At 41.2% G+C, this 19,791-nt stretch overlaps 1 protein-coding gene across 1 annotated transcript; it reads left to right on the forward strand.

Annotated features, from left to right (window-relative positions):
* Positions 1 to 542: 542 nt before the first annotated feature.
* Positions 543 to 8,278, forward strand: LOC141909172 (gamma-aminobutyric acid type B receptor subunit 1-like). Its single transcript, XM_074799557.1, has 6 exons — positions 543 to 677; positions 1,145 to 1,282; positions 1,713 to 1,883; positions 2,367 to 2,507; positions 2,714 to 2,779; positions 7,988 to 8,278. The coding sequence occupies exons 1-6, from the start codon at positions 543 to 545 to the stop codon at positions 8,276 to 8,278; spliced, it is 942 nt and encodes a 313-aa protein (XP_074655658.1).
* Positions 8,279 to 19,791: the final 11,513 nt, after the last annotated feature.

Here is a 19,791-nt window from a genome sequence, read left to right on the forward strand (position 1 = left end):
AATTTTAACCGCAAGTTTATACGTGTGAGAGTGTACCGTATTATATAAACGACGTAATGTATTCGTCATTTTTAATGGAAAATTTATGCACCATACTTCGATTTGCATTGCTGGAATCCTGATAGTTTCCAACAGGTGGAAAATGAATTCTTTTGTTTTACGTCATCCACCCTCATGCGTTTGAATAGCGTATTTCTCAATACTCCAGTTTATCATCGGTTATTTGTCGGTACGTCGGGTGTACGTGTAAGAAATGTAATATTGATGGAATATCGTAGAACTTGAATTAGGTTGAATTCTACATAATGGAAGATGACAAAATTGGAAAATACCGGTCGGTTATCTTCCGCAGTGTACAATTCGTCCTCATTCCAGTTCAGGTCTTACATTTTTAGACTTGGCATAGGCCTATCTAAGCAACCCGAGGCCAAGCGTCAAGCAACTCATCAATTAGCCATGAGTGAGCGAATGATTATCATGTGATGCTTCCAAATACGGCACCACACGACTGAGGTACTAGCGAGGCCATCTTGACAAGTCACATGATACAGATGTTTGGCGGGAAAGATAACCACTTCTCCGTCGCCAGTGATAAGACATGGGAGACACCAAGCAATCGATTGCTCGACGGTTGCTTGCAAAACCGGTCGCAGCAACCGGCGACTAAAAATCGCCTCGTGTGCGCCAGGCGAAAAACCTTTTAGTCGGCTCGCAAAGAAAGGACGTCAAGAAAAAATATATTACGGAATCTTTAATTGTTGGTTGGCAAAACACCTCAATCAATCAATCAATCAGAGTCCATGCGTGTTGCGACTCGGGGTCCTCATTAGCTTATGGACGCTGAAGTTTGTATGTTAATCATCATTTACTGATCGTTTTTTGTTCATCACGCGCTACCCGCTCCCCTAGTTTCTTAGCTTCACACTTTTGTACGGAGCCACCGAGGTGAAATGTTGAAAAATATATGTATTTTGTTTTCTATAGTTTGCCTTTGTTACTGTTTGCTGTCCATTGAGCGTATTTCCATACTTCTTGTTCAGAAATAACCTTTGAAGAAAAACCCACAATATAAAGAAACAACAACTTCCAGAACTGGGTGAAACTGGGCGTGACTATTTTTATCATCCGATTCCTTTTTTTACAGTGCTCACCGGGGAAGGCAATCGATCATTTTTTCCGGCATTTGAATGAAAAACCTACGAAGATAATGATATTAGGAGGTGGTTGCTCAAAAGCGACTGCTCCAGTAGCCCGGACGGCTACATATTTCAATCTAGTTCAGGTAATGTATAACGGACTGAACGAACCACCCGCTATCTGGAACACGATTTTCTCGTTAACAGATGGTTACGAAAAGAATCGAGCGAATTTAATTTTCTAAACCCGGCAGTTTTTTATTTAATACGTAGTTCTAGTCAACACCGACCATAGAATCTCCGGGAATGCTATATGGGACTTAGTTTTTGCAATATTCCTCTTCATTGTTAAGGGTGAAAATTGATGAAAGTTATCGGTAAAAACGCACATTACATTGGTGGTGGTTTTGATTGATTTGTACGACCAATATGGAAAGTTGTTTGTGAACCGATATTCCTAACTTAAGCCGTCAAAATGTCATTTCAATTACGTTTCAATCACAAGAGATGTTAAACTGACGCCGATAGTATCCATTTCTTCCGTTTGTCTGGATAGCTGTTTGTTCTATTTTCAAGATGTCTTATTCAACCGGATCAGGAGAACTCTCGAATCGGGAGAATTTTCCAACATTTTTCCGCACTTCGGCTTCTGACGTAGCACTAGTGATGCCACATATTTCTCTGATGAAAAAGTTCGGTTGGCACCGAGTGGCGACGATTTCTCAAAATGACCCCATGTTTTCAGTGGTGAGTGAGCAATCCTTAGTAAATTGGGGCCACGCCTTAGAAATGGACGGCACAATACATATACAGCATGCCCAGTATAGAGATGAAACCTAGGTAAACGAAACCCGTAAGAACGAACGTGTCATCGTAGTTGACCATTCCATGGGAAATTTGATGAATTGTGAAAAAATAATATTTCACAGGACACTTTTCTGTACAACCGGGACCGGGTGAACAATACCGTTAATTCCTTATTCGTTCGGTCCGTGCCCAAAGCGATTCTAAATGAAGAGATGAAAAGGATTTATTGAGATCAAGTCTCTCACAGAAACCTGTTGCTGTACCGACTAAATCGCGCGCTATGAATACAATGCCCCTGAATCACTTATCAACACAGGTTTGAACATGGACTCAACATGGATCAATCAGGAGCGGTAATCCTTATGAAAATCTCCTGGGATTTTAGTATAACATCGTTTATATTCATGTTCATTTTGATTACAGACTATCGATGATTTGCACAGAAGATTGCATGAAAATAGTATCAGTCTGATTACGTCGGAGATATTTTTGACTAATCCGGGACAACAGCTGCAAAATATCGTGGTGCTTATGATTTTAGCAGTTATATGTATACTGATAAATGTAAATTCTTGAACATAGACCAATATGTATACCAATAATTGGTAAAAACTAAATAAGATATGATTGAATTATATTCTAAGGACATCCGGTACTTTTCATTCGACTAATTAACAGTTTATTTGCTTATATCCATAATCCTTATACCAAGATCCCCTCGAGTTTTAACCAAGAATTTGTCAAAAATTTCAGTTTCCTAATCATTTCAGAGAAAAGATGCGAGGATAATCATATTGGCTTCGTATGAAGGCACTGCACGCCGTGTCATGTGCGAGGTAAAAAACCTTTTCTATTCGTTACTAAATCTGTCGCAGAAATTATGCAGTCATTGTCTTATGTGTCCGATTGCGTGTCGTTCTTTAACGGTTACAAATATCCTGACAATCAATGCCCCGGTAATTTGATGGCCAGGCTCACACCCTAGATTAATGACCGAAGCCTCTTTCCTAACGAACGTCCATAGGAGATCACCGAATGACTGCAGCAAGGTCAACAGAAAAAATGGCCAAGGAAAAAAATGGCCAGCAAAAATAGCCAAGGAATGAATGGCCAAGGTACTTGCCTAGGAAAAAATGGCCAAGGAAAAAATGGTCACGGAAAAAAAGGCCAAGGAAGATTAAATAGAAAACTAACCATCATTTCATTGACTAAAAAAAAGAAATCAAATGCATTGATGTTTTGACATGTCACTTTTTGAGATTATTAGACCTATTCCTGGATTAGTTTAGGTGAATTTATGATGAGCATATCTCACTTCGATGTTATCAGACACCAGTTTGCTATATAAATTACCACACAATTTCAATGCTTTACCTTTGATGATTTAAGACATCTGTGCCCTAATAGCTTACTTAGATGCTTTGAAACATTAATTTAGTTAACTTATTAAGTTTAAGTTTATAACTATTAAGTTTATCCATTGCCCACTTGCATGATAGTTCTCTCATGATATTTCTTGATGTATTCATTATATGTAATGAAATTAAATGTAAGTTCATAACATTTCTGAACTCATTCTACCGATTTTGATTGTTTTTAGCCCCATGAAAAATAAATGATGTCATCAAATTGAAAGCTATGTTTATCAACATTGTCAGTACTGCTCATAAATTTTCCTTCGCCCTTTTTTATGTGGCCATTTTTTCCTAGGCCATTTCTTCCTAGGCAAATACCTTGGCCATTTTTTCCTTGGCCATTTTTTTCCTTGGCCATTTTTTCCTACATTCATATTTCACAAATAACAAACATATACCTGTTCTCAAAGAAAAGATTACCTGTATCATGCCACATGAAAACCTCTGATTTAAGTTCAGTGTCGAATTTCCGGTGCAGTTGATGATATGCGATGAAGACGGGGAATAATATCTTTCCGGGCTACGTCAGCAGAAAGCGAATTCATTAGACTTTTCGCATGACATTCGAGAGATAATCGAACCTTCATCCGCATACAAAAGTTATCCCGCTGCCATTCGTAAAATTACACGTCACGCGTAATTAATCTTATTTCATTCTCTCATTAGATTAGATTAGATTAGATTAGATTAGATTAGAAATGTCATTGTCCACAAAAAAATTTGCATTGACAAAAGTTGTTTCAATGGTTAGTGCACGATATCAATAAGTGTTATAAATGAAAAGTTGAGATTAAACAGCAGCAGCGGCGGCGGCGGCGGCGGCGGCAGCAGCAGCAGCAGCGGCGGCGGCATCAGCCACACCGGCAATGGACAGTGTTACATTAATTTTACACAATAAACACAATGCAAGTTTAAAGGTTACCATAAGCAACTGGTCACTAATTTTCTTCGTGTGACTGGCCCCAATTAAATACAGACTGAAACGTTGAATAGTATTTATAGTCAATCAAAGAGTAACCATATGTAGGATAAATTATCTATTGTCAACCTGACGACATAGTTTGCTTAAATGGGTAACAGGTAAAAATCCCCCCCCCCCCCCCCCGGTAAATATCCCCTGGCAAAATCCCCCTTAGGTAAAAATCCCCCCTGGTTAAAAACCCCCAAATTTGATTTTACAGCAATTATCAACAAAATATTTCAATATTCTTATATTTCAGATTTTCCTTGATGTTTTTCACAATATTCACCTTGGATAATCAATGACTTTGACCAGGCTACGTGCATAAAAATGACATTATTCTGTGACTTTTAGTTAGTAAAATGCATGAAAATGATATTATCGTATTTCTGAAAATTTCTATGAAGAAATCTAGTTTAAAAGTAGCAAAATATATTTGTACCTATCTATGTATTATCTAAGTATTATTGTGAAAAGTATTATCGGTTTTCATTTAGGTTTTTTACTTAAATTTGATAGAAAACTGAAATTGGGGGGATTTTTACCTGGGGGGGGGGGGGGATTTTTACCGTGTGGGATTTTTACTGGGGGGATATTTACCGGGGGGATTTTTACCTACATTCGCTTAAAATGACATAATAGAGAGGTGTTCCGGGTTTCGAATAGTTTTTTAGATTTTCAAGGATTGGGATATTCAAAAAGTTACGCGGGAGTAGGAGATCTCTTGCTTCCGCATATGCAGGGCACTCTAGCAGGGCATGGCGTTCATCGCCTGAGATTTGCATATTGCACTGGTCACGTAACCTATCTTCCCTTAAAACTCTTCGCCTGCGACCTACTTCGATGGATAAACTGTGGTTACTGCATCTAAAGCGAACTAGGATAATGCGGAAATTAATCGGAAGGTTAGTAGAATTCTTGCTCAAAGTTAGTTTTTATCTGATGTTGTTATGGGTCCAAAAATCTAATTTTTGCTAAAAAATGAGGTTATAACTTTGATACGAAGTCATGCAATCTACTATGTTTATGTACAAAATGTGGCATCATGCGGCTAAAATCTGTTGGAAATGGAATTTTGAATATCGCGTTCATTTAAGAGAAATCGACGAATTTGTGGCGATTTTTAAAGAAATTTCAAGGAGCATTTTGTTTCATAAAACGGCTAGATGACCGATGTACAACGTTACATTGAAGTAAAATAACTGCTCCCTGCGGTTGCCTGAGCTTCCGCTGTCAATCAATGTAAGGGCATATTCGATTGAAGCAGACAAACCGGTCTTTTAATCTTCTCATCTATTAATCTGCTCGGTACTAGTTTCTCATTTCCCAGTCATGGGAGAGTCTTATATGTTTATTTTTAATTTGATAGCCGTAGTATCGATTCCGTCTCCCCATATCTATTTCATTTTGCAAATTACCGAAGATTCAATCGATACGCTACTTCACGGAAGATTATGCGCGCAATATCGAATAGGCCCAAACCTCGTGTATTGCCGCGATTATTGCTGATTAGATTTCGATGATGTTGTTCACCGAAATCAGCTGATTTTACACATCCATGAAGTGTTCAAGGAAAACCTTTAAGATGCATCAATCAGATGGCGCCTATACATTACAAAGATAACATTCTGCGCCCGAGATATTAAGATCCGCGGATCTCTTGTTAAGTATTGGTAAGTCACAGCCTTTGGCGATTTGATACAATTAAGTCGCCACTTTTTAATAAACTGGTCTTTTCATCTAGGTTTTACCGACTGGTAAATAAATTCTGGACTAGGTATTGATTGAGCCAGAATTCGGCCATGCCAAAGTCTTCCAGTACACGCTTAATGCTAGACAACCAATTTGAGTCATTACCCTCTCTTGTCCCTGTGTAAAATACATACTATATTTTACTAAAGAGTTTTCTTATTTTTTGAGATAAGACTAGCCCAGTATTCAACCATTCTAGCTTTTACTTCGCATTCCAAAGGGGTTATTCCAGTCTCACCATACACCATATAATTTGGGGTAGAGCGGTTTAGTCTGAGAATGTATATACAAAAGGTTAGATGAAATGAGGAGAGAATCCCACAATGATAATAAAAAGTCCGAAAATGAAACTTCGAGATAGTAGTTTATTCAACGTTTCGACTATATCCTAATAGTCATCTTCAGGAATAATGAACATGAATAACATTATTCCTGAAGATGACTATTAGGATATAGTCGAAACGTTGAATAAACTACTATCTCGAAGTTTCATTTTCGGACTTTTTATTATCATTGTGGGATTCTCTCCTCATCGCGTCAACACGGATATTGTGTTTTACCTATAGTTAGATGAAATTTTTCCATACTGCTAATATTTTCGAAGCCCCAAATTTCGCTGACATATAATAAAATCGGCTTCACAGGTGCGTCAAAAAGATGGAAAAACGCGTCAATACCCAAACCTAATTCTTGTGATTTTTTTAAAACGTGGAATAGAGCCTTTGGTCCACTCTCAGCTAACGTTTTGCGGCATTTGACAATACACCAGTATAATTAAATATAACGCCAAGGTATTTAAAGTGGTCGACTATTTCGATTTCGCCCTTAGCTAAGTAAAAATTGAAATTGCCCCTGGATTTCATTTTCTAAAAATGATGACTAGTTTTATCCGTATTTACGGTCAGTTTCCACATGTTACAGTAGCTAACAAGTCTAAAGCCCTTTGAAACCCTTCAGCTGAGGCGGATATCACAACCGTATCGTCAGCATAAAGTAGAACCAAAACAGAGAGCCTAACCTTAAACCTGGCGTACGTACAACGTAACGATGTTGTTTAATACACTTCGGATTGAATTATTTGCGATTTCAGGATATTCAGAAATGTGTATGACTAATGATGTGTACACCTACGCATAAAAAACATTTCGAGACAGCCGGAGACTCAATGAATTAACGCTGTATAGGATTCATGGCTCCGTGTCGGTAAAAACAATGGAGGAATAAAGTTGAAGCATCGTCGTCGTCATCGTCGTTGTCCTCATTATCCTGGTTACCACCCTCAATCGACAAGCTGATTATCCTGTTCGTTGCGGTTTTAAAATTTTGGTTAGACTAGAGAGTCGGGAAAGACTGATATGTCCTGCTTGAATGACATGGCTTCACAAAGATTTGAACCCACAACCTCTCGGCTGTGAGTCAAACACCTTATCCGCCAAACCACGAATACATGAATCGGCCATTAATCTAACTATCTTTATAAGTAAAGGAATTATATGTTGATCTTTTTTGCACGACCTTGGAATAGAGTCGTAAGTCGATTATGTAACGTTTTTTTTTTCATTTCTGTAATGTCAAAAAAACGACTTTGTACCCATAAAATCTTTCAAGTGAGCACAGGTTTTCATTCAATAAACCCTAATGCATTCAGAGCCAGTAAGCGGGATATATGTCGGATTTAACTTTTGATAAACTTGTGAGTAACATTGATGATTATTTGAATAAACCTTAGATTCAAAATAAATTTGCGGTGTATTGGAATTATACCGTATCAACGAGGCTGTGACCAATTGATTCTAATCAAACTTCATATGAATATGCGGGAATTGACTTGTTTTCTTATGGACCTAAGGTTTAGAGTGGTTTGATATCAAAATCATTGTTCAGTTCAGTTTATGTTAACAAAAATATCTTTAAAGGCGTATAATCTTGGCGTATACGGTAGAGACTACCAGTGGTTAGTGCCCGGATGGTTCGACGCTCATTGGTACGATATCAACGACACACGATGTACAATCACACAGGTAAAGATGGCACTGAACTATGCCTTCACTTTTTCGGACATGAAAGAAGATACAAGCAGCACACCCTCAATATCTGGACAGGTTAGTAGAAGTGTATTGAGAAAAAGCAACAATTTCATGTCGATGTCGAATTGGTTGTCGCTGGTAACTGCTAATGACAGCGTCGTCGTAGGCAGATGGGTTTAGCAGAAATAAATGGAGAAACAAAAGAAAACAGATTTCTGTCCTCAAAAGCCGTCGTAATTTGACGATGAATTCAGATGTGCTTCTCTACATCGCCAAATCACCGATCAGTTTGTCGGGGCGGACCATAGAACATGTTAAATCCAAATTCTCTTTTAAGGACAGACGTACGGAAACGTTACAATGGACGTGGGTTGAATTAAAACAAGAACATAATGTTTACCCCGTAATAAATCATTACGACTACACCCACCTCTGTCAATACAGAAGGAAAGTAACTTGTAATACATACAATCAAATGGCCATTTAAGAAATCATTCTTCGTTTCCTGCGCACAAATAATCTAGGTGCAATGTACGGTTAATGAATTGTGTTTAAAAAAACATACTTATTTTCTGTGATATGTTCGAGTCTATATTGGTGGAGAAACGATTATCAAAAACGCCTTTTTTCCACCAGAGTCGCAATTAAAGTTTATTATAGGATTGGTAGAGATTCTCTATGCAACGTTAGTAACGAGACGAGTAGTACTGTAAAGGTTAACTATTTATTTGATGCACGAGCTTTCGCTACTAATGTATAGAAGCTTCGTCAGGTGAATGAGTATAGTCAATAGAAAAACAACAGTATTTATAGGTGGACAGACACTTATTACAGAGAACTGAGTGAGAAGAGTAATTTCAGATAAATGATGAGTGACATGATAATTAATAACTAAGTGAGTGCGTAGATAATTGATTAATAACAGAACAACAAACTAAAACAAATCAAAGAGAAATAAATCAAAAAGAAACTATATCAAAGTAAAACAAACAGATAGTATCTAAGAGCAACGAATAACAAAAAATGGAAGTCCGAGATAAGTCTAGATACAATTGATAACAAACGAAAATATAGCTGCAAAGCAGCGATAACGGGTTTCCTGCACAGTTCCTGTTCCACAGTTTCTGCACAGAATCCTGTTCAACGGTCAACACGGTTTTATAAAAGGAAGGTCGACAAACAGTCAATTAGACCTACTTGAAACCATGGACAACTGGACCAGATGGCGTTATTTGACTCTGGAAAATCGACTGTAGGTCATAATTAGTCTTTATTGATTTCGACAAAGCCTTTGATAAGGTACAAAATCAGCCATTGCTAAACAAGCTACTAGGAAACATTATCAATGATAGGTCGCTCAAATGGCTCAGCAGTTATAGCTGAACGAATACAGGTGGCCGAAATCAACGGAACGCCTCATCTTGGAATAAGTCGGTCTAACTAGTGGAGTCACGCATGGTAGTATCCTAAGTCGTCTTCTCTTTATTGTCCCGATAAATGGCATACTCAGCAAACCAAAATGTACCGGACTGAGTAAATTTAAAAAACGTCCTAAACAAGCTGTGTGCCATACATGGCCAGACACATGGATGATGGGCTTCAACCTAAAAGGCATGATATAGATATTGGATACAAAGAAAACCCGGTTTCAGATTATTCTTTATGTTCGAATGAGAAGATTATTTTGTTTGAATAAAGATTACTCATTATTATAATGAAAAGACTAATTAGTTTCACCAAACCTTTGCTTTTTGGAACGAAAATGCTTCGATGAAACAATATATCTGCTCGAACAAATAAAAACTTAATGCTCTGAAATCTTGTTCAAATGAAAACAAATCTGTTTGATCGAACAATACGCTTTTCGTTCGAACGAAAACTTTTCATTCTGACAAGAAAATGTGTTCGAATAAAAAGCTATGTTATTGTTGAAATGAAAAACTTTTTGTCCTGATAAAAAATTTTCTTGAGCGAAAACAATTTTGTTTGAACGAATGTTTGAATGAAAACAATTCTGTTTGATTGAACGAAATACTATATACTTTTGGTTCGAAAAAAAACTTTTTGCAATATACTTGTTCGAACAAAAACCGTAATGTTCTGACAAAAAAATTTTGTTCAAATTAAAACGTCTCTATTCGATTAAACGATTGTTCGAACGAAAAACCTTTCGTTTGGACAAAAAAAAGTTTGTTCGAACGGACACAACTTCGTTCTAACGATTTTTTCAAATTGGTTCAATCGAACAGAATATTATTGGTTTCGAACGAAAAATCGAGTGGTATCCATGTCAAGTCCGGTTGCTAGTGTGGCATGTAGGTTGCATACATATGACCTGAAAAAAACAAGAAAAGACAGAAACGGAGAGTACTCTGTTGATTTGAGTAAACAACAAGTTTTAGTTGTTTTGTCGCTTTGCAGTGGGTAGGAGGTAGTGAACCATTGATAGGTACTACTCTCGAACCATTATTCAGGATTAACCGCGGGTTATATAGCACAGGATGTGCCTCATGATCCACTCCGGAACCTGACCCTTATAATGGATACCATTACAATTGGTAGGTTTCAGCTCCGGTTGTGGTATCTCAATGAAGCCAACCTTTTTCGCTTTGCGGTTAATTCGGGTGATGCGCCGCACAGTACCTGCGTTCCCTTCGAGACAGGGACTTCCAGGTGATACAGCGGAGCTTTGGGGTACCTCTTCCGCAACAGACTACGGAGCTCCTGGAGATCCATAGTGGTGTGTCTCCCAAACTCACGCGTGTGGTTCATACGGTGGTTGAATACGACAGCTGAACAGTTCACCTGGACTCCCTTGAGATAGTCCAGTAGACCGCTGACTCGCTCCCCTGGATGGCTGATCGGAGTCACCAGGGAGTCGGCTCTCAGATTTTTAAACATGGAGTCCGGCAACAGTAGCACGGGCGGACGTGTTCGGATTGCTCGAGACTCAATCTTTTTTAGTTTCCTGTTTAAGTCCTCCGGATCACCACCGACTTTGTGTACCAAGGATTTCAACATTGTAGCCACCATGTCGAATTTGGGCCACGTAAGCCTTGGCAAGGACTTCGATAGGGCAGTCTTAATGCCCATCACCACGGCTCCTGTTACCAATGAAGCAGGATTCAAAAGTTCATCTTCTGCGGCTTCCACTAACTCATGACTGTCTGATGGTGGTGCGGTGTCAGGTCGTCGCAGAAAATCACATACGGCTCGACTGAATGCTCGCTTCTTCTCGATTACAGCAGAACAACATTTTACTCGGTCTAATTCGACAGCTTCCATTTTGCTTTCTCAAGGCTTCACTATTATGAAGAAACAACAAATAATTCATCTAATAAAATATGTGGGTTATATACTAAATACGCCTTGAGTATATACATATGGCTATAGTATATACAGATTTGATCCACCAGACTTCAAGTATGTGATCAGTCTCCTTAGTGGGCAAGTGCCAACTATCACAGTTGAACTATGCGGCACCTCGACAACCATTTGAGGGTACTCGAGAAGCCAGTTGAGCTACTTTCGGCACAGGGGAAATCCCAAACCCAAGCCAACATTACTAAACCACTTAGGGTGGGCATTGTTTGCCTACTTGACTGGCGACCGATTCATTTTCAGGGCACTCGAGGGCCCTCAACCCTTTTTCAGCCAGAATGACTTTTGTTTCCGGATCCGGTCCCAAGTTTCCATCCAGACATCTTGGTTTCTGGGAGCCACTGAGCACACGAAGTCCCTCTGCCATGTAGGAGCCTTTACTGCAGCTCGCGGTCGGAGTCGTCCCCTGGCCGCTTGTCCCTCACCTACCGATTCTCCGTCGGATTCACCTTGTTCTGAGCCGTTTTCCTCGGCGAGAGTCGGTGGCTCATCTCGAGTAGGTGTTTCGGCTTGAATCCTTCCATTCCGAGGGTGCGGTTCCACTGGAATCAGCTGATCCTCCTCCTCTTTTGTCTTGGTCTTTCCTGACTGAGTCTCCACCCGATAATTTACCTCAGTCAGGCTCTGTGTGACCACAAACGGGCCATACCACTTCCTATGGAACTTCGGGGCCTCCCCAGGCTTGACTGACTGTATCCCCAGGCTTGCTGTACTTGAGTGACTGTATAGCCAGACTCTGTCATCCACTTGATAGCCACCGCGTGATGTGAATCTGTCATAATACTGTCGCTGGCACCGTTTAGCAACAGTCAATCTCTCCCTGACTGCATTATAGGCAGATTCAAGTCGGCCCGCGACACACCGGGCGTATTCTGTTGTGGACTAATCCGTCTCCGGGCTACCCAGCTCAGATCAATCGGGAGACTCATTTCACGTCCAAATGTCAAAAAGGATGGAGTCTCCTGTGATGACTGGACACTCAATCGGAATGCCATTAAGCATCCCGGAAGGTGGTCATCCCAGTCTTTCCCATTCTCGTCAACTGTCACCGTCAGCATCCATTTGATCGATTTGTTGAAATTTTCAACTTGTCCGTTCCCTTAAGGGTGGAGAGCAGTGGTTAAAGTTCGATGGATGCTGAGTAGCTGATTGATCTCCTTGAACACCCTCGACGTGAAATTGGAGCCCTCATCTGAATGGAGGCTCTCCGGGCAACCATATCTGCAGATCCACTCATTGATGAGTAACCGTGCCACTGTTTTCACTTTCTGGTTCCGCATCGGCCAGGCTTCCGGCCAGGCTTCCGGCCACTTAGTGAAAGCGTCCTGCACAACTAGTATATACTGGCTGCCTCTTCGTGTCCTAGGGTTTATCGGCCCTATCACGTCGATATGCAGACGCTGGTTTGCACGCCCAACAGGTGTCGAGATGAGTGGGGCCCTGGCCTTTCTAGGTGGGTTTTGCTGGTTTGGCAGGCCTTACAGCTCTGGACATATCTCCGCACCATACCTTTCAGGCCGGGGCACCAAAAACGTTCTTTGACTTTCTGGTCAGTTTTTTGTTTTCACCTAGGTGTTTCCCTGCAAAACCATCGTGTAACTCCCTCAGGGCGGTCTCATTTAACTTACTCGGAAGTACAATCTGGTTCCTGGTGTATCGAGTCCCTGTTATGGGTGTTACACACGGCACATTGTCCACAACTAACAACCGCTCATAAATAGCTAACAGGCTCCTACTTATACGACCGAACTGTTGCATCTCATTTGTATTAGGTTTTGGCTGATTACTCAGCACCATTGTACGGACGAGGTCTATTTGTGGGTGTGCTGTCTGTGCACTCTCAATTTCTCGCACGTTCAAATCAGGCTTAACAGTTCCTGTCAGTTCCTGTATTCGTCGTATCGGTTTCGGTTCAGTCGGTCCACAACTGGAGCAATCACCATGACGTCTGACCTTTTTTTGGGAAACGAGACATGGCATCTGCATTCCCACGTTGCCTTCCGGGCCGATGCTGAATATCGAACTGGTACTTTTCAAGGCGCTCGTTCCAGCGCGCAATCTGACCCTCCTGCTCCTTAAAATTGCTTAACCACTTGAGGGCCGCGTGGTCCGTCCTTACCAGGAATCTTTTGCCGAGCAGATAATGTCTGAAATGATGGATCATGTCTACTTAAGCAAGCATCTCTCGACGTGTCGTGCAGTAATTTTCTTCACTTCCTTTCAGTGTTCGTCCACTAGGCAATAACTCTCTCAACCCCCTGGCTATCTTCTTGTGAAAGGACACCGCCGATAGCCCAGTTGCTGGCATCAGTGTCGAGAATGAAGGTGTTTGCCGACGTACTGAAATCAGGGAATCCGAGAATTGGTGGTTTTGCAAGTGCCATTTTCAATCGCTGAAATGCAGACTCCTGTGCCTCTCCCCAATGAAACGGTGTTCCTTTCTTGGTAAGAACGTAGAGCGGGTGAGCAATCAATGAAGCGAGAGTAATATGCGACGAGTCCAATGAAACTCCTAAGTTCAGTTAAGTTGGAGGGCGCCGGCCAATCAACCACTCGCTGTACTTTCTCCGGATCAGTCTGGATTCCTGACCCGCTAACTATATGACCTAGCAATTTCAGCATCCTCCGAAACAAGTGTCACTTCTTGGGTTTCAGCTTCAAGTTAGCTGCTCGGAAACAGGCAAAAACATCAACAAGTCGATTAAGATGACTTCCCAAGTCAGGACTGAAAACAATAACATCGTCCAGATACACTAAACAAGTTTTCCATGCTACGTGGTCCAAAACCAGAGCTATCAGCCGTGAAAACGACGCAGGTGCATTGGTTAGCCCGAATGGCATGACGTTCCATTCGAATAAGCCCCTTTCTGTAGCGAAGGCTGTTTTCGCTTTATCTGCCTCACTCACGGGCATCTGCCAGTACTTGCAAGATCGAGTGACGAAAACCACGTTAATTCCGCAAGCGTCTCAAGCGTCGAGTCAAGCCTCGGTAATGGATGGGCGTCTTTGACCGTGGCCTCATTAAGTTTACGGTAGTCCACGCAGAATCTAATTGAGCCATCTGCTTTCTTTGCGAGCACTATCGGACTTGACCAAGCTCCATGTGACTCACGTATCAAACCCTGTTCTAGAAGTTGATCAGTCGTGTCCAACACAAATTTTTGTCGATGAGGTGGTATTCGACGAGGGTTTTGCTTAATCGGACGAGTATCCTGGGTGTCAATTGCGTGTTCTAATAGGCTGGTGCGCCCCAGATCGAAATCACCTGTCGAGAAAACATGTTGCTCCGGATTACACTGGTCAATTCCTTTTTGGTCTCCTCCGGAATCCCCATATCCGCAATCTGCAAGTCATCTAGCATGGACTGGACCTTTTCTACAGGGATCGGACCCTGTGAGACTAAACGGTCTTGGTCACTCTTTTCGCCCTCATTAATCTGGGAAAAGGTCAGGGATTCAATCGGACTAAACCAGGCGATGGGTTGGTTCCTTTTTATCCACTGTGGCGAATCGGAAAAATTTGCTAGTCGCACCTGTCTGCGACTCTTCGATAGGGTTGCCACTACTTTCGCAGCCATCAGACCCGATGACTTTAAGTTCTCAATGGTACATGAAGTCAAGTTATTACCCACGAATTTACGTCTCATTATACCACTAGTGACTATCTCCGTTACCGCCGGGATACACAAGGTCTTACTGGCGAAAATCCTGCAGCATCTGGCCTTACTCTATTTCGAAGTGGAATGCTAGCCGTACCAAAGGTAAGTTACTTTAATTTAAAATCAATCTTGCAGTTGAAAGACTCAAACAAATCACTACCAAGTAGACAATCTTGAGTAATATCATCTACAATAACCATGGAGATATCAAAGTCACGACCCCCTAATGTAAGCCGCATCTCTATCCCTCTTAGGTGAAGATCCTGTCCATTAGCTGTACTTAGGCATCCCTCGGTTTTTGCAGCTCGCTTACTGACTTTGTTTTACACGCTGCCCAGACTGAGGTCTTTAGGACAGTGACTGCAGCACCCGTATCGAGAAGGATACAGACCTCATCTTGGCTATTTATTTGGCCCGTACAATAAAGTCCTGAGTCATGAACGATTACATCGCCCACGGTGTAAACACCTGAGCGCCCTCCGCTGGTTGTAGAGAGAGGTGAACCCTCCCCGGCCATTGTTGGTGGTGTGGCGTCCCCTGTCTCAGTTTCAATTTTCGATTCATAGGTATGGGGGAGTGGTTCCAGTTCAGGTGATACCATTGCACCAGCCCTCTGGGTTAGGTTCGAGTCACCTGTAGGCACATCACCCAAAATCTGTTGCCTCATATGTCTTTGCGGTATTCGATATTTTCTTGTCGCATCAAAGTCATGGGTCTGCCCAGGGTAGGGTAGTCTTACTGGGTGGGGGTTCCCCTGCCCCTCTGAGAGCCGCCCCTGTCGTTTCCAGATGATGATAGTTTTGTGACTTGGCATTGACGGGAATCTTGTCGTCGTTGACCGCAGTTGTAACACTGGACCTGGGGGCACTGACTTCCAGGATGATCAGGCTCGCGACAGCGCCGGCATGTGTCGTCGCTCCGTTGTGGCAGTTGGTTCATCCTCAGCTCCATCGTATCCATTCGTGTGGCTAAGGACTCAACCTTTTGAAGGAGTTTAGTCATATCATTTTGGGGACTGACTGCTGCAATCTGGCCCGGTAGCTCCCTGCTGTACCACAGAAACTTTCTTTTTGCGGCTTTCTGCCGAACTGGAGCGGGTATCCATCAGCTTGTTATCCATGCAGGGTATCCATGTTCTTGTAATTCATCTGCGTAATGTTCGAGGGACTCCCCTCCACGCTGAACCCGTGCTTTCAGCAACATTTTATAGTCCCTCACAGTACGAGACGTGTTTAAAACGGTCATGCAGCCGGTCGCAAAAATCCATATATGACATATCAACTGGGTGCTGTAAATTCGACACTGCTTGATAAGCCTCACGATCGAGCCGCATTTTAAGATTTTTCTTCCGAGACGAACCCCCATCCCTGCATAGTAATTAAACCGCTCCAACCAACTTCAAAAATTTTGCCCATTATTGTAGGGTTTTGGTGGTGGAATGCTTGACCGGCTATCACTCGATCGACGACTCTCCTGATCTTTTAACGAATTTTGGATCATTTTATTTAGGTTGTCTAAAAACAACCCCTCGCCCGATGTGCTTGGTTCATCGTCACTGAGGTAAGCCTTAGCTCCTTGGTCTACGTTATGCGGTACCGATATTATTGGATACGAGAAGTGATAAATAAAAATATACAATATCCAAATTTAGGCCTACACTGATAATTGCTGGCTGTAAGGACGGCTAGAGTCAGCAATCTGAGGTAAAAACACTGGAGATTAACTCAACAGACAGTGGCTAACTAATAACCGACACCAGATTAATCTCAAGTGGCCGTAAATAAACCGATAACTTTCCGTCTCTCCGTGAGAGAATTTACACAGACTATGCGTTCGCTTCGATTTAACTCAATATTTCTACAGTTTTAAGGTTCTAAAAATCCCAGTACGCTGCCACCATTTGTGAAATCTCCTCTTTCGTTGGCTCAATCAAGAAAGGGGGAATAATCGTTTCCACAGAACCTCTAAATTAATCAAAGACCACGCCGAGATTTACCTAACGTCTTCTTCTTTTATTACCACGCCTAAAGGGAACAAAAGAATCCCCACACAATACGGGGTCACTAAAAAACGGATTTGGACTCGGTAAAAGCCGGAAACCGGAATTAACCGGTCCATCACAATCATTGCAAGTCAGAACCAGTTAATCACTAATTAACATGCATTTTAATAAATCTGATTCCCTCTTTACAGTGAACGTAGCTTTAACCTCATAGAGGCTACTAGTCTATGTTGGCCTATGTATGCGTAGGCCTAAAATCCGGACAGATTGGTCATAGGCCTATTGAATTTCAACATCATATACACCTTATTCAACAGAGATAGGTCTCTGCGGTATTCAATTCGTAAAATCGATATCATTTACGGATTATGAAGAAAGAAATCTTTTGTAAATCGTAGCAATCTTGCCGGAATTTCATTTCAAATTTTGTTTTGAAATTCAATCCAATGAGTACGTTGATAAACGCAACAATTATACTGCGTTTGTTTGAGGCAGTAAAGCTCAGTACCGGTAGGCCCAAAGCCTAAAGGTCGCGTACAACTCGATAAACACTTCAAGCGACACGGCGAACGACCTTCTTTTCCCCACGGCGAAGGCTTACTCCGAATGTCAAGTGTGAGTCTAGCATACGGATAGGAGTGTGTTATATACTTGTATTTAGTAAATACCTTGTGGATTTGACAATGATCCGTATGTACTGTAGGAAATATAGAGTATTGATAAATGGTTGAAGCCCGCGGCCGAATGAAGTAATATATCCTTTTAATTTAATACCTCGTAGAAACAACAGCTTTTCTCCGCTACATCTCTGCGGCATGTTTAGTTTAGGCCGACGACTCCCCGGTACTCTAATGATTTATCCTAGTAAATATACGATGAGTTTGGTAAAGAAAAATAGGTATTGTTAAACTAACTGTTTGAAGCCCGCGGCCATATTACTGGTAGTAATAAATTGATTTGTACTTGATTTGATTGTCATGATTAGGAGAAACTCACAGGTGATCCCCGGAACGAAGATGAAGAGACACACGTCGATTCGTCGATGTTTACGGCTCGACAGTGATTTTAAAATCTAGAGCAGTAACCTTCCTGTGTATCGGTAATATGATTTGATGAGGATAATGGGTTATTGTTAAAAATTACTGTTTGAAAACCGCGGCTGAATGTGAAGTCTTGCGGCAATAAATTTGTTTATTTACACTTGAATTGATAATCGAAGTGACGAGCAACCTCCTGTGGATTTCGGGATGACGACTTAGAAAAGCATGTCGCCTCATTGAATGGGACCCAATTTTCGATGTTTACGGCCCGACAGTGCTTTTGTTACGTTGATTAATAAAATATGCACGGAGTATTTGTAGATCGAAGTGAGCTGAAGGATATCATACGGATTGTAGCGGCAACAGTGGCAAGGTAACAAAGCCTATGTTCTTTAAGTGAAAATAGTGTGACATAAAATAATAAATACAGCTGCAAAGCAGCGATAACAGGGTTTCTGCGCAGTCTTAAAATCCTGTTAAACGATCAACACAGTTTTATAAAAGGAAGATCGGCAAACAGTCAATTATACCTACTTGAAGCCATGGACGACTGGACCAGATGGTCTTATTTGACTCTGGAGAATCGACTGTTAGGTCTTAATTAGTATTTATGGATTTCGACACAAAGCATTTGATTAGGTACAACATCAGCCATTTATAAACAAGCTATTGGGAAACAGTATCAGGGTCGCTCAAATGGCTCAGCCGTTATATCCGAACGAAAACAGGTGGCCGAAATCCACGGAACACCTCATCTTGGAATAAGTCGGTCTAACTAAGGCAGTTACGCAAGGTAGTATCCTAAGTCCTCACCAGATTGCACATAACGTTTTCACAAAGTTATGCAACGTTAGCTTGAAGTAGTTGATTTAACGTTCGCAGCAAAACGTTGTCTTAACGTTTTATCAACGTCACATATTATAGGAATTCAAACATTTATGAATTCAGTGATTTAAGAGAAATTTATCGCATCAATTATTAATTTCTAATTACTGAATCGGAAAATTGTAGAAAGTATTGAAATATTCTTCTGTAAAACTGGGATTTGAAACGCATCATCGTGAATTTTACTTTCAAGAGCAACAGCTACTGAGTAGTGCGAAATAGTGTTGACCGCGCATCTCTTTGTCTGGATACAATCAGCGTTAATACAAAAGCGAGTTTTCACGAAGTTTTCAAGTTCAAGATCCTATTGTGTTAGGCCTATCATCGTCGACGAACTTCTTATTCCTTTGAGGTATTGTGTGTTCATTCACATATAGTTATAAAATAGGCCTTATGGTACTATCTAGGCTCATAACCGACCGACCGACCGCCCGCACAATTCAATTCAATTTCTTCTTTATTGTGTTTAATGTTTTACATAATCATTTTCCCAATGTTATTGTTAAATACCAAATGAACACTCCAATACAACCCGCCCACGTCTGAAGAAACCAAAAGAATCCCCATCGCAGTCACCTACAGTCCGCGCCTACGCAGAATCCAACGAATCGTTACAGATCTCCAACCCATAGTCGAAGAGGATGATCATCTACGCGACATACTACTACTAAGACCAGTCATCGCGTACCGCCAACCAGCAAACCTAAGAAAACTCCTCATCAGCAGC

Source organism: Tubulanus polymorphus, chromosome 7, assembly GCF_964204645.1.
Source record: "Tubulanus polymorphus chromosome 7, tnTubPoly1.2, whole genome shotgun sequence".
In the NCBI taxonomy this organism is placed as follows: domain Eukaryota; kingdom Metazoa; phylum Nemertea; class Palaeonemertea; order Tubulaniformes; family Tubulanidae; genus Tubulanus; species Tubulanus polymorphus.

What these genes read in the sequence shown, in the direction of transcription:
- LOC141909172 (XM_074799557.1), top strand. Translation starts at nt 543, where the DNA reads ATGATACAGATGTTTGGCGGGAAAGATAACCACTTCTCCGTCGCCAGT. An exon ending in CGGCGACTAAAAATCGCCTC is followed by an intron (nt 678 to 1,144) that starts GTGTGCGCCAGG and finishes CTTTTTTTACAG; the next exon opens with TGCTCACCGGGGAAGGCAAT. An exon ending in ATGACCCCATGTTTTCAGTG is followed by an intron (nt 1,884 to 2,366) that starts GTGAGTGAGCAA and finishes TTTTGATTACAG; the next exon opens with ACTATCGATGATTTGCACAG.